This window comes from Kryptolebias marmoratus, linkage group LG7 (genome assembly GCF_001649575.2).
Source record: "Kryptolebias marmoratus isolate JLee-2015 linkage group LG7, ASM164957v2, whole genome shotgun sequence".
NCBI classification, from domain to species: Eukaryota; Metazoa; Chordata; class Actinopteri; order Cyprinodontiformes; family Rivulidae; genus Kryptolebias; species Kryptolebias marmoratus.
Genome location: NC_051436.1, coordinates 11,080,637 through 11,095,061, shown reverse-complemented (window position 1 = coordinate 11,095,061; position 14,425 = coordinate 11,080,637). Strand labels below are relative to the sequence as shown.

Below are 14,425 nucleotides of genomic sequence, written 5' to 3'. Positions count from 1 at the left end.
GGGGGGGGGTCTTTTATTGACCATCAGGAGGGAGAGTGATTTGCACGTGGGCTCAGCTCACGTAAAGGAAGCAACTCGCTGCGGCTTTAAAGCTGGGAACGCCACACTTTCTCAGTTTGAAACATCAAAATCTCCCAGGACGAGACGGCAAACGTCTTCAGGGAGCAAGAAAAGTAACTCAGCTGGCGTCAAACAGAAACAAAGGTCGCCATTTTCAAACAATAGGGGCTCTGAGACTCACCGATCGCTATCTGAGCAATGGGCAGGATGCAAACACCCACCTTTGAAAACGCTGCAAGAGGGGGAAAAAAAAAAAAGAAAAAAAAGCACATTTTTACACACGATGAGGAGCGCGACGTGAAAACGTGCGCCTCCGATGCGACGGACTCCTACCTAGCGTCGGTGTTGAAGGCCGAGGGACATTCTGAACGCGTCTAACGATGGTGCTCGTCATGATCGATCAACGAGGACTCGAACCTGCAGAGACTTAAAGAAGAAGGAGAAGAAAAAAAAAGAGAAGTTTTCAACAAGTCCTTCAACCACCTGAGGACAAGAAGAAAGTATGTGCCGACAAAAGGCCTCTAATTGAGCTCAGATCTCATCGGAACATTCCCAAAGAGTGATCGGTCGTCCTCCCGAAACAGACCGAAACACGAGTGCAACTATCCGAGGAGACAAAACTAAAAAACTAATACTGTGATGTTCTTACAGCGAGTATCTGCACTGAATCCAAAACTGAGGTCGTTCGGAGAGCTACCCACAACAGGTAAGATATTTATTGCTCGTAACTTTTCTACAGATCCTCGCTTCAGAAGAGCTGATCTGTCCCATTTCAGATGCAATTCTCAGTCTACTTTCAATTAAACAAGTGCTAATTAACTAAGTCAAAGTGTCCATGTAATCATAAATAACAGAACCTGCCTGGTTTCATGGGTGCTTTTTGTTTATTTTTAAGCAGTCTGGTAAAAATGTCTGACCGGCGCCAGACAGGAACCTGTTCGGATCCTGAATTTCCCCGTCGTTCAGAACCCCCACGTGTAACAAGAACAAAACAAATCTTCTAAAGCCTGATCTCGAAGAAGTACAAGCCCCATTTTTTTTTAGAACCGGCTGATTCAACAAACCCCAACAAATAAATACACTCCTGATTCTAAAACAGTTGGGACGCTGTGTAAAGGAAAAAAGAAAAAAAACAGAAATGCGATCATTTGCAAATCTCACAAACCCGTATTTTAGTCAAAACGGAGCGCGGTAGAACGCGTCGCGTGTCGAAACACAGAGGTAGGGAAACCAGAGGAAGATTATGTGTTTGAAGGCAGGAACATGTCAAAAAAAAAAAAAAAGGGAGAAGGAAACAGCTGGAGGAACATCTGCAACGGGTCAGGGAGAGGACTGGGGTCGAAGCGGAAGTAAAAACAGGCAGGGGTTCACCGGTCTGAATAAAAAATAAATAAAATCTAATCTAAATCTAAAAATAGTGCAACAGTTTCAAAGTCAAGTCCCTGATCAGAAAACTGGGCAGATTTTGGGGGCCACTGCATTAAAACCAGGTCCTGGTTCCCTGGTTCTGTTCTGAGGCAAATACCTGCCTCTCTGATGGTATGGGGGTGCATTAGTGCTTATGGCACAGGCCAGTTTACACATCTGGAAGGACTCCATCAATGCAGGAAAGTGGATACAGGTTATAATACAACAAAAAAAAGCACATTTATCTGAACTTTCTTACTTTAAATAAACGATTTCTTTACTATATTCCATTCTGAATAAGATAGGGTTGGTGAGATTTTTTTTTTTATACTTTCACACCAACTTGTTGGAATTAGGGCCTGGAAGTAAATCTGCGGTTTCCTTTTTAGTAACTATAAGAGTAAAGACAAGTCAGTTTAGGTCCTTTTGTTATGGTTTTGTTTTGTTTTTTTAGACATTAAAAAGCAGCTTTTGAGGCCACTTTGGCCAACTTAGGTCTAACCTGGAGAGAAAAATGTGGAAAAACTGAACACCAGACCAATAAATAAATGATAATAAACAAATAAAATGGAGGAAATTTGTCCACCCGAGGCAGCGGGAGCGGATATTGAACTTTGGCAAGCAACTTCAGCGAACTTCACTTTGGTTAAAAAACAATAAGAAAACAATAAGTCTTGTGACACACGGGAAGAATGCAGACAAACCGGAGCAGGAGTCGAACCTGCGGCCTCGCCCTGCTCGGCTTTAACTCCTCTCCGGTTTGGGACAAAAGCTCCGCTCGTTGCTCCCGGAGAAGGAGGAAGAGGGGCGGGGACCAGCCCGGGCTCCGTGTCCGCCCGAACAGGTCCGGAGTCCGGCCGCGGCCGCCCGGAGGCTCCGCTGAGGGGAGCCGGAGGAGGAGGGGGAGGAGGGGAGGAAAGTGGCCGCTTCGGGCTGGAAATGTTTAAGAAAACAAAAACAACAACTTACCGTTCCGGTGTGGTTCCTGCTGTGGTTCCTGGGAGCTGTGTGTGGAGCTTTCTGACAGCTGCAGAAGCTGCGCCTGCCTGCGCTGCTCAAATACAGGCTCCGCCTATCGGGGCCGCGCGCAGCCAGGGAGGCGCGTTCACGCAGCTCGCTGATTTAAAAACAAAACTTTTTTTTTTAAAAAGCGCCAAAACTTTTGCTTATTTCTCCTGTTTTTTCCCCCCTGCTGCTCAGAAACACACCTGCTGCAAACATGCTGCATCTCCAAACTTACATCTTTAATACAAAATAAAAATAATAAAAAAGAAAATTTGAAAAGATTTCCAACTTAACTTGGGGAAAAAACTTCCTGGGTTTTGACGTATAAACGGAACAAGAAGTTTAATTAGAGACAAGAAGTGTGGTTCATTACGGTCTCCACGGTAACCACACACCTGTGTCTGCCGCTCTCTCACTGCCACTAATGACAGGCGGACGAAAAAATACAGACCGAAAAGTACACCTCAAAAACAATCTGTCGCTGTGCCAAAACTACAAACCCTAGCTCAAAAATTAAACCGTGAGCGACAGAAGACTCTAATGGACACATATGTGAATTCTTGTGTTTCTGCTGGGTTTTATGAAGGAGATACGACAGATTAAAAAGATGCTTGACTTTTGGTTTTGAAGAGAGGACTTGGAGCTAAAATGTAATTGAATCTGTAGAAGAATGGCTGCATTTTGATCGGGTTTGAGAAAAAAACATGAGTCCTACAGCAGTGAGAGGCACGCTGAGTGAAAGAAGAGTACTAAAAAGAGTTTTGCAAATAAAACGCGTTGTTTTCAAAGTATTTGAGAATTTTAGACAATTCAAAAGTTACAGTGTGACATCATCAGCTGACAGGAGAGCAGTCTGTGGAAAAATAGAAAAATCATAAAACTGTAACACAAAACAAAACCAAAACAAGATAAGGTTTCAAAATGACAGTTCAAACATGCAAAGTCCAACTTTCTGTGACCCACATAAACACTGAACAATGTTTCTACTGTAAAGGATATCGGAGCCATAAAGCTCTAAAGAAGGCTGGGTTTCCTCATGTTTTACCAAACTCCCATTCATCTCCATTAACTTTTTCTTGTATTTTTTTACTAAAAGTGTCTACAATGTGTGACGTACCATGACTAAAAGTCATAGCTGGCGTGAACAAAACGAGCTCTTAAGCTCGCCATGTTCTGATAAAGTTTTGATGAACGTTTTTAAACATCTGTACGTCTCTTTAGTGGCTCTGAGACTCACAGAAAAAGTAGACAGACGTTGTCAACAAGTCGTCAAACTGAAAGTAAGAAGTGGTTTTTAACTACGTGAGGACAAGAACGTGTGCAGACAAAAGAATTCTAAATGTGTTCACCCGTGAACATGCTGGATCTCCAAACCTACATCTTTAATATAAAATGAAAATAATAAAAAAAATTAAAAATAAAAATTCCAGCATAAGTAATAACCTAAGCTGCGAAAAACTTCCTGGGTTTTGACGTATAAATTGTATGAGAAGAGTAAATAGAGCCAAAAAATGTGAAAGCTGGTGCCAGTAGCTCATTATGGTCTCCACGGTAACCACACACCTGTGTCTGCCGCTCTCTCGCTGCCGTTAATGACAGGCGGACAAAAAAATACAGACCGAAAAGTACGCCTCAAAATAGAAAAATCATAAAACTGTAAAAAAAAAACAAAACAAGGTTTCAAAATGACAGTTCAAACATGCAAAGTCCAACTTTCTGTGACCCATATTAACACTGAACAATGTTTCTACTGTAAAGGATATCGGAGCCATAAAGCTCCAAAGAAGGCTGGGTTTCCTCGTGTTTTACTAAAGTTGTCAAACTGAAAGTAAGAAGTGTTCTTCAACTACCTGAGGACAAGAAGAAAGTATGTGCCGACAAAAGGCCTCTTATTGAGCTCAGATATCATCGGAACATTCTTAACGAGTGATCGGTCCACATTTTAACGATAGTTCTGCTCAACATTTCTCACCGCGTCATGACTGGAAACCTCAGATTTCATCTTCGTGTGCCGACATCTTTTCAACACGCAGCGTCTTTATGTGACTTCAGAGGAATCTCTATCTAAAGACGCGCCAGACCAGTGAGTGAACGTATCCCAGCGCAGAGCAGGGCAAACGACCACGTGCAAACACGCCTGAAATTCTTAAATTTTAACTTGGATCACGCCCCCACGCTGGAACGCAGCTGTTACTTTAATCTCAGAGGCAGCAGGGCTCGGGCTCCCGATAATCAAATGCTGTCAAATGAAGGAACAGATAAGCGTTGAGTAAAACCAGCCTCTTTGTCGAAAGGCTGCTCCTGAACAACCCTGCGGAGCTCCAACAGCAGCACCTTTATTCCTCCAAACCAAACACGATAAACAAAACACTATAAATATGTCTGACCTTTTCAAAGATAATTTTGTTTTCCAAAGTGGAAACAAGTTTCTGGGGTTTCTGTAATGAACAGCCTACCCTTCCTTAAGGGAGTACACATCACCCGCCACCTTTCATGTCAGTTTTAGGCTGAGGTCATCTTATATTGAGAAATGATGGAGTTGAAAACAATATTAACTCAAGGAATATCACCAGATGCTCAGAATAGGTGTTGAGGACTGCAGGTGGGATTGGGTAAGAGACGTCGGGTGAAATGGCTGGATGTAGTGACAGTACATAACAACCAAGGTAGAATGGTCGTTAAATCTTTAATACGCGTGTATCGGTGTGTGTTTGATTGTGTGTTTGATTGTCTCTTGTAATCATCCCTTAACCTCATAAGGTTATTGCTGATATATATTGTTCAACATGTTATAAATAAAAAGAATGGGTGTTGAGAAAGACTCTTTATCACACCAAATTTGAGCTCAGTATCTGGAAAACTGAGCAAATTATAAGTCATTTTGGTGTTTATTAAAGTCAGTTGGCTGTGGCAGCCATCTTGAATGAAGTTGACGCCAAAGGGGTAATGGTTTGCAGTTGGTTTTCTGCAAGTTTTATTAAAATTTCTCCAGCAGTTCATTGGCAAAAACCCCAATTATCTGCCTTATACCAGCAGAAACAGCAGACTTATGGCAAGCTGAATGATCATTTAATAGGCCTGGTCTCCAAAGCAGATACACTCAGTTTTTTCCCTGTTAAAACATTTGAGATATGCAGAATTGTCACAGTCCGTGTTTTATTCTGGTTGTTTTTTATGCCTATTTTTGTTTTCGTTGTGATCTTGTCTTTGTGTTCAGTTCCACCCTGGTCCTGGAGGTCCACCATCCTGCAGGTTTTAGGTGTTTCCGTGCTCTGACACGCCTGATTTGAATGAATGAGCGATTAACGGGCGTCTGCAGAACTCGGAGACCCGCTGAAGCGCAGATAAACATCTCAAATGTGCAGGATGGTGGTCCTCTAGGCCGATGGGTTCAGTCTCTTCTTGTGGTTCTCCCCTCTTCCTCACCCATCTACACTTCCTCCCGGTTTGTAATTAATCACCTGTTTCCAACTTCCTCATCAGCCCCAGCCCAAATATTCTGTTCCCCGCTGCTCTGTCAGCATTTCTGTTTTTGTTAAAAAAATAAAACTTTTTAAAAGTTTTATCTCAAGCTCCTCGTGGCAGTCTGCATTCCTGGGTTTGTCCTGCCTCCAAGAATGTTATTTATCCCTCATATAATCAACATGTCAGAATTGATTTCTACTAAGACAAATGGTGCCACTTTTTCTGTGTGCAAATCGTTACGAGTCGCGAGTTTCATTTTAAATTACCAAAATGAAGAATTATGCTTGATATCTGCAATATATTTTGAATTCCACAAATGTGTCTGAGCGCTGATTGACTTTGTTGGAATTTCGCTGAAACTGAGTTAAAGCTAAAAGAATGCTAGCTAAAAGCCAAATAAATAAGGCAAAATTCTACATAAAAGTTGCAGAAAGTCCCGATAGTTAACAGCTAAAAGCAGCTAAAATTAAAGCAGCAAAATGAGAACGAAAAATATTAAAGCTTAGCTCGAAAATTAAAGGCTAAAACTAACAAAATACCAAAGTTAAGGCTAGCTGACAGTCTCAAATAGCTAAATGTAGCATAGGAGGGGACAAAAATAACGTTTGCTAAAGCATTTTGCAAAGAGAAAAGATCTTAATGTATTTCTATGGGGAAAATATTTGTAAATATAGTCAAATATTTCAACATATGTGAAAGTTACAACCTTCAGAAGTCTTGGCACCCATTTCCTTAATAAGCTGAACGTTTTGACATAGGAATGAATAAAATGGCACAAAGTATGATGAAGTAGTTAGATTGCAAAAGACAAAAAGGACAGAAAAAAAAAGCAGGAATAATACATAATGAAGTAAAGAGTCATATATTATATTATCGCGGGGTTTTACAATTAGTCTTATCTTCTGTGCTGACTATTAGAAACTAAGATTAGGAACTATTATGGTTAATTATTTGCTCTGGTGCACTCAGTGATAATCTCCAAGGCCTCCTTTAAAATGTCCTTATTTTAGTCTTTTTCAGTGGATCAAATTTAATGCTTTATGTTTAATATTTTTTTAATAAAGGAAAGGCAACATGTAATATCAATTATTTAATCGCATAAAAATTAAAAAGTACATTTTCCAGTTTTTTTTAAAATAAATAACAAAAATCATTGCAAAACCTAGGAGCAAACAAAAAGATGTTCTGTATTTCCTAAATCCGTCCACGTCGGTCACAGTTCAGCGAGTTTATCCATCAGCTCCCGCCGTTACCACGGCAACCAGACAGCCGCCATCACAAGTCCGCGAGGCAGAGGCTGGAGGACGTCTCCACGTGGATCCGGCCTCCGGGTCCTCCTCGCAGGCTGATCACGTGTCTCCGACTCCTCTCTGACTCGGACGTCTGGAGTCGAGCCACGCCGAGCAGGGAGTCCCACAGCAGACCTCTGCGCCACAGCTGCAACAGCCAAACACACACACACAGATCCAGGAGTTAGACTGATCCCTGCGCGGTTTCGCCCGTTCGAGCCTCTGACGGGACCCGTGAGGACGTCAAACCTCGACGGAGATGTGAGCGTTGGGGTATCGCCTGTAGAAGATGGTCCTGAGGTTGAATTCGGGGTTCCCCGACTGCTTGAACACCCTGGTCCTGATGGCGTCGCTCTCACATCGCACCACAGCGTAAACATCTGGAGCTGAGGGCCAGAACACACACACAAAAAATAGCAACTAATCAAACTAATTCAAGGTGTAGCATACCACCACAGATACAGGCAAAGAAAAACAACAACAGTTTGTTGAATTTACAGGACGTGTGAGCTGATCCACCTGTCTGTTTGGGGGGCTGCAGACCTGACGCCCTGCCGAGGTGAACCGTGGTCACCACGGCGGGCTGAGGGAGCAAACACTGCAACACGGAGGGAGACGGCAGGTCGTCCTTTAATTCCCTGGAAAGAAAAAAAGAGAAAAAGGAGAAACCCAGGCTGATTATTAATAGAGGAACAAGACAATTAATGTCAAACAAAAGCACTTTCCGGTACCCGATTCTCACAAAAGATAAACTGTTGGGTTTCTAAAGAATTAACGAGCAAATTAAAATAAACTGAAGGGCGAACTTCCCCGTTTAATTGTATATTTCCACTTAAGTACAATTATGCAGAATCTGTGGGCGACAAACAATGAGGGCAATCAGTAACTCTACAATACTACTACAATAACAAGTAAATGACATGAAGACAGATACCTTCCACACACCCAAAGCCACAGGAATGTGTTTCTGTTGGGCGGGGGAGGGGGGCTGATCATGTGTGAGTCTGTACACCCATATGAAGAATATCATCATACCAAACGGGCAGTGAAATGCACACTGCCAGTGCATGTTGTCTTATCTAAATGTGAACATTAAATAAAACAGAACGTTGTATATTTTGGACGGACAATACCTAAACCAGCTGCGAAGCCTCGCACCTCAAACATAAACTTAATGAAGATACGAATGTGTATTTTCGCCAATTATTTGCTCATTTTGGCAGGTTTGTCCTTTATTTTTGCCGGTGGATTCTGCAAAGCGGTGTCTCTGTGGTTGATACACCCTCCGTGACCTGATGCCGCTCTGCCAGCTCTTTAAAGAGTTTCAGGCATTTGCAACATTTTGCGCACAGATGTTCAGTTACAGTGCTTGGTTTTTATGCCAAACTTGGCAGCGCTGTGTGAAAAGGATGGACCCGAAACGCAGACTTAAACCGACGGAGCTCAACAAAAACACGAGGGTTTTACTGAAGCAACGCAAAATGCTGTCATGGCAGCAAAAAAAACGTACAAAACAAAGGCGACACAGGAGAACCAAGACGGTGCAACGATGATTGGACAGAACCGAGGTGCGGAGGATCTGAATATAAGGGCTGGGGCTAACAGGGGAAGCAACAACTGCAGCTGTGATGAATCAATCAGGAACAGGTGAGGATGGGCGTGAACAAAAAGCACATCCAGGCAAAACTTAATAATATCAAAATACTGGAATTTAAACGTGAGCAGCACTAATAAAATCTGTTTTCATTCTTTTTCTTTTGTCCTCTTATATCCATTGTGGGGGAGTGCTTTGGTGCCCTGCGCCCCCTTACTTCCACACACCTGAGTTTGACGCCGGAGTGGGAGAAGAGGCGCAGCAGGAAGCGGCCGGTGGCGCCCGGCAGAAAGGTGGTGGGCACCACGACGTAGCGCCCCGGAGCCAGCGTGCCCCTCAGTGTCACGCTGCGGGAGTCCATGTAGATGGAGCTGGCCGCCTGCTCCGCCACCCGCTGCACCCGGCTGCAGCGGTTCACCTCCACCTGCGCGATTACAAAGGAGTGAAGAGCTGAAGAGGAAAAAAAACAAACAAACCATGCTGCATTTCTGCTCACCTTCAACACCTCAAAGCCTATCGGTAGGTTCTCCCCTCCTCCATTCTTCTTCCAGATCCTCCTGTCCTCCTGCTGCAGGCAGATCAGCACCTCCTCCTCTTTGCTTCGCACCTCAAACATAAACTAACAAAGGAATCAAAGAAGTGTATTTTTCCACCACTTTTATGCTCATTTAGGCAGGTTTCTCCTCTTTTTTGTTACCTGTGGATTCTGCAAAAAGGTGTCTCTGTGGTTGATACAGCCTCCACATCGGCTCCTCCGGTCCATCAGCACCTCCTGAGCTCCATTTATTTTAATATCCTTATCTGCACTCATCCTTTTCTGTCGAGGATCGTGGTTCCCTCTTCTACCCCCTTCCTGACGGGTCTCCCTCTGTTTAATCCTCTCAGGCCTGATGTTGTTTTGACTCTTAGTCAGAGAGGTGTCACTGCGGAGGACTGTGGACGGAGTGGGAGCCAGGACCCACTCCCCGTGGCACTTCACCTCCCTCCAGGGAGAGCTCGGCCACAGCAGGGTCCTCTCCACCAGCCGGCACACCACCACATCTGTGAAGTAGCGACAGAAGTCCTGGAAATCCATCCTGAGTGAGAAGAATTCTGCATGAATACAGCCCTGAATTTACAGAAAATATCCGGCATTCTGCTATGAATTTCAGTTTTGCTTTAAAAAAAAAAAAAAAAAAATCAAATTCACCAGAACTCGCCGACGTCACGAACAATGAGCCCCATCTTCTCCCTCTCTGCTCGACTCAGTTGTTGCCACTGCTCTGACCTTCAGGAGACATGCATCAACAACAACAACAAAATGTCCACCCTCTTTCAGTTCTTGGGTTTTATGTATCAGGACATAATAAAAAATGAACTGGTCTTCACAAGGTTCTAAAATTATTTAAATCTAAGCTCAAGTAAACAAAAGCACACAAGAGATTCCACCACGTCTATATATTTATTAAACAAAGGAAAGTAGCAGCAAAATGTATCGATGAACTGATCGCCTCCATAACAGCAGCAGTTTGATCGCTTCGCTGCTCCGGAGCGGACAGGTGTGTGTGTTAACACGACGCCGGGGCGGAAAGACATCAGAAATGACCTCAGAGAGAAGCAGCTGCTGAGAGGGGTCAAAGGTCATTTCCAAACAGAGAGAAAGATTCTTCACGTTTCAAACAGCCGCCTGTCGGCCCGGGAGTGGAGGTCGCAGCAGATTCACCCCGAGGTCAGACTGTGCAGGCCTCAGTTATCAGGTCAAAGGTCAAAGGTCATGACAGGACAATTAGAAGAAGATTCAACAGGGTTGCCAGGAGGGAACCTCTTCTTTCTAAAAAAGAAAATAGCAGCATGACTTAGGTTTGCAAAGTTGCATCTTGATGAACCTCAAGACTTTTGGAACAAAATGAGACTAAAACAGAGACGTTTACCTTAAATATCACAGCACAAACACTTCATCCCAGCTGTCAACCACGGTGGTGGAAGGGTGTTCATTTGGGTTCGTTTGGCTGACAGTGGACTTGCAGTCAACTCCTCTGTAGACCAAACGATTAACGTGAGGACATCTGTCCAACAGCTGAAGTTTGGACCAAACTGGGTCCTAAAACAGGACAATGATCCACAAACACAGCAGCTGCTCTACAACAGAATGACTCAAAAAGAAAACCTCTGCAAACATTAATGAACTGAAGTCACGTTGGAGAGTAGAGTGGGTTGAAATCCTTCCACAATCATGTGAGAGGCTGATCAAGTCCGATAAAAAGATGATTACTGGGAGTTATTGATGAAGTGGATCTACAAGCTGATGGGACAGACTTACTTTTCACAAAGATTTTACATTTTGACTGCATTTTGTTTAATAAATAGTGACATGGTGGAATATGTTGTGTGGTTTTGTTCCCTTGTTCACAAGTTTAGAACATGATACATTTTTTATTGCCTCCTGATACGTAAAACCTTAGAACTGAGAGAGAGTGGCTTTCCTTTTTCCCATGACTGTACATATACAAGTATGTTTTCAACTTCTGGAAAACCTTTAACTGGTCCGTTGTGGCCATTTTCACCATTTCTCAGATTTTTATAATGTAAACAGCAGATGTTCACTTGTAAAACATTTCCCTGGCTGTTGTAAAATGGGCTGAAATCGTCCAGAAAAGGTTGCAGTGGCGTTGTAAAATGTTGTAAAGCACATTGTCAGCTGAGGTTTTTCATTCCTACGGCTCCAACAAAATATCAGAAGCCGGATGAAATGGGTTGAACGCGTCCTCACCCCTGGCTCCAGGGGCCCCTCCAATCCGTGGTGCCCCACGGGTTCCTCATCCGCACCAAGAAGAGGCGGGACGCCCCGCCGGTCCTCAGCAGCCTCTCCACCAGCCTCGCCTTCCTCACCGCTGTGATGCCGTAGGCGTGTCCCCGCACGAGGCCGCACTCCAACACCGACTCCACAGTCTCTCCCTCGGCTGGCTGCGGAAAGGAAAACACGCAGAGAATCTTCCGATTGATCGCTCGGTCTGCAACAACAAAGACCCTCGGAGTTTCAGAGTTAAAAACAGCCCTACCCGTATGGAGCAGGTGATGAGGGATTTGTGCTCGTGGACCTTCGACAGGGTCTGGAACAGAGTCTTCCTCTGGTCGCTGTGCAGGCTGAGGGCCCGACAGTCCAGACTGAGCGGCTCTGAAACCCCTCCGGTGAAGTCGATGAGGGCCTCTGCAGTGTTTCCTCCCTCCAGAGCCTCATAGCAGCCGTTCAGTCTGAGAAGGGAGAGTCGACAACCCGTTCAGCTTGTAATTTGTCTCTCTGTACATGCAAAAGCAGAAATAGAGAGTGTGGCGTTGAGCTTTTAAAGCTGAGATGTGATGTAAGCTGGATTACTTGCAGATTGTTCTCACTCTCCTAACAATAGAGGCTCGTTAGGGTCCTTGTTTGTCTGACTCACTGATGGGCCACTCTGGTCACATGAGTGCAGGTGTTGCTTGGAGTGTTTTAGCTTTAAAAGCTCAACTCCACACTCTCTATTTCTGAATTGAGAAAGCTCCTCGGATGAGAAGCGAAACGTCTTCAACTACAGAATAGAAGTCCAGCAGTTTTTTTGTTTTTTTAATCTTTTTTGACCATGACCTGGATGACTGAGAATCTACACCAGCATAAGCAAAAGCAATGTAGCAGCGTGAAAAGTTCAAAACCAGCTTTAATTTTATCCCGCTTCTGAGAAGCAAGACATTCTTGTAATCCTTATCTTTGTCACCCATCGCAGAAAGTTGAAAGGCAGGTTTTAAAACTGCCCAAAGCCAATTGTTGGTAGAAATGTGAGAACTGCTTCAGGACCAGTTCAGGCAGCTGCTCCGAACATCTTTGGTTAAGAGATCGTTCTTTACTACAAAGGTTCTGACGGACTTTTAGCCAAGACTTCGTGGCTGTTGTTGTCCTGAAGCAACTAAATAGAACCACAGAAGTGGATGGAGGTGTTATTAATTTTGCCGTTAGTAGTAGAAGTAATCAGGGAATTGGTCACATGGCCTTTCTAAGAAATTACAAATTCCTATTCGTCCGACACTGATATGATTTTTTTGTTACGAACATGCATGGCGAACCCAGAACGCTCATGACTGATTTATTAGCAAAAGGGAACGACAACAAAAGGCCGACGTGGCAGCCAAACCCAAAAGCTTACAAGCAGGTGGAAGGGTTGACAAGGAGCACGGACGTGGCTCGTTAAACACAAACGCATAGATGTCAAACAGCAAACGGACAGGAATGAACCCGCGAGGCACGAATGAAAAGGAACCAGTTCTGACGAAACAGAGGGTGAGTGGGAAATGGGTTGCAGCTGGGATGTAATGAGGAACAGGTGAGGTGGGCGTGGCGGGAAGACCGGAGAATTGCGGAGCTGAGGGCAGGTGAACAGGGACACGGGAAGCACACGAGAAAACTGGAACAAAACAGAATCGCCAGACCACAAGAGAGAGACACGGAAAACAAAACTACACAAGAACTTACAAACTGAACGCAGAATGAACAGGAAATAGAATCACAGAAACACAAAACAACAGTGAACCTAATGCCAAATAAACTCAAAAATGCTCAAATCCACGGCAGTTTTCTGCCGCTGCTTACTTGGCGTAGGCCTTCTCTAACAAGGCGCTCCAAAACTCTCTTGGCGTTGCCGAGCGGCAGAAGAGCAGCACTCCGTCCCCGCTGACCGGCAGACGGTCGTCCACCACGACGTCCGTCCAGCAGCCGAAGCGCCAGAACCGGAAATGGAAGATCCCTGCGTACAGGTCGGGGCGTTTCGGGTTCCATTCCTGACCCACGTGGTCCGGGATGACCTGGAACAAAGAGACCGCAGGTGAGGAACAAGAAAAAGGAAATAGTCAAAATAAAGGCGAGGAGGAGGAGGACGTTTAGGCAATGGCGAATGGGAGGAAGGGCAGCTGGGGAGAGTGAAATGAAAAGGCTCAACCAACCTTCTTCCACAGGGATGGCTCAGACGCCAGGCAGGAAATGGCCGCCACCATCCAGCAGTTACCCAGGCTGCCTTGGTGCAGGTCACGAGTGCTGATACCGTCCACAAACAGACGAGGGTCCTTACATATCTCCTAGGTGGGCGCCGGAGGAAAGAGAGACCAAGTTAAACAGAAATACGCTCAAATACGCCTTCGATTAATTTGGGCAACAGGGACTGTCCGTTTCGGTCTAGTTTCTGTTTTCTCAGAAACATCTGGAGCAACCTGAGGCGCTCGTGTTGGTGCTGATGTCGCTCTTTGGTCCAGTTTGAGCAGGAAAGTCAGAAGTTGAGGTTGACAAAGAACTGCTTTGTGGTGTAGAGAAAAAAAAACACAACACAAACACCTATTGTCTGAGTTTTTAACTTGGGCCTTTGTGTATTTATTGTTTTCTTTTCTATAGTTTTTGCCTTCTATGAGCTGAAGCTACTGTTTGACCTAAAGCAGGGGTAAGCAACCCTGGTCCTGGAGAGCCACTATCCTGCATGTTCTCCTTGTTTCCCTGCTCCAACACACCTGATTCAGTGGTTAAATCACCTCTTCTTGTTCTGCAGAAGCCTGTTAATCACCAATTGATTCAAATCAGGTGTGTTGGAGCAGAGGAACAAGGAAAACCTGCAGG

At 44.5% G+C, this 14,425-nt stretch overlaps 2 protein-coding genes across 3 annotated transcripts in view; both read right to left on the bottom strand.

The window, feature by feature from the left end:
- Window positions 1-2,579, bottom strand: part of LOC119617191 (transmembrane protein 272-like) — an 8,014-nt gene extending 5,435 nt beyond the window's left edge. Inside the window, exons 1-3 of the mRNA XM_037976548.1 lie at window positions 2,437-2,579; window positions 394-486; window positions 242-292 (exon numbers count right to left, since the gene is read on the bottom strand). Of these exons, the coding sequence (XP_037832476.1) occupies window positions 242-292; window positions 394-454 (112 nt within the window). The 5' untranslated portion in view covers window positions 455-486; window positions 2,437-2,579. The remainder of the gene's footprint in view (window positions 1-241; window positions 293-393; window positions 487-2,436) is intronic.
- A 4,435-nt stretch (window positions 2,580-7,014) lies between these two features.
- Window positions 7,015-14,425, bottom strand: part of LOC108241793 (calpain-5) — a 16,966-nt gene continuing 9,555 nt past the window's right edge. The window contains exons 1-12 of one of the 2 annotated variants that reach the window (XM_017426216.3): window positions 14,029-14,158; window positions 13,765-13,896; window positions 13,415-13,626; window positions 11,859-12,051; window positions 11,570-11,763; window positions 10,010-10,087; window positions 9,518-9,896; window positions 9,317-9,439; window positions 9,048-9,244; window positions 7,746-7,864; window positions 7,476-7,612; window positions 7,015-7,374 (exon numbers count right to left, since the gene is read on the bottom strand). In XM_017426216.3, coding sequence (XP_017281705.1) covers window positions 7,213-7,374; window positions 7,476-7,612; window positions 7,746-7,864; window positions 9,048-9,244; window positions 9,317-9,439; window positions 9,518-9,896; window positions 10,010-10,087; window positions 11,570-11,763; window positions 11,859-12,051; window positions 13,415-13,626; window positions 13,765-13,815 — 1,845 coding nt within the window. In that variant the 5' untranslated portion in view covers window positions 13,816-13,896; window positions 14,029-14,158 and the 3' untranslated portion in view covers window positions 7,015-7,212. Of the gene's footprint in view, window positions 7,375-7,475; window positions 7,613-7,745; window positions 7,865-9,047; window positions 9,245-9,316; window positions 9,440-9,517; window positions 9,897-10,009; window positions 10,088-11,569; window positions 11,764-11,858; window positions 12,052-13,414; window positions 13,627-13,764; window positions 13,897-14,028; window positions 14,159-14,425 lie in introns of those variants that run through there. The other variant, XM_017426215.3, reaches the window with a different exon arrangement.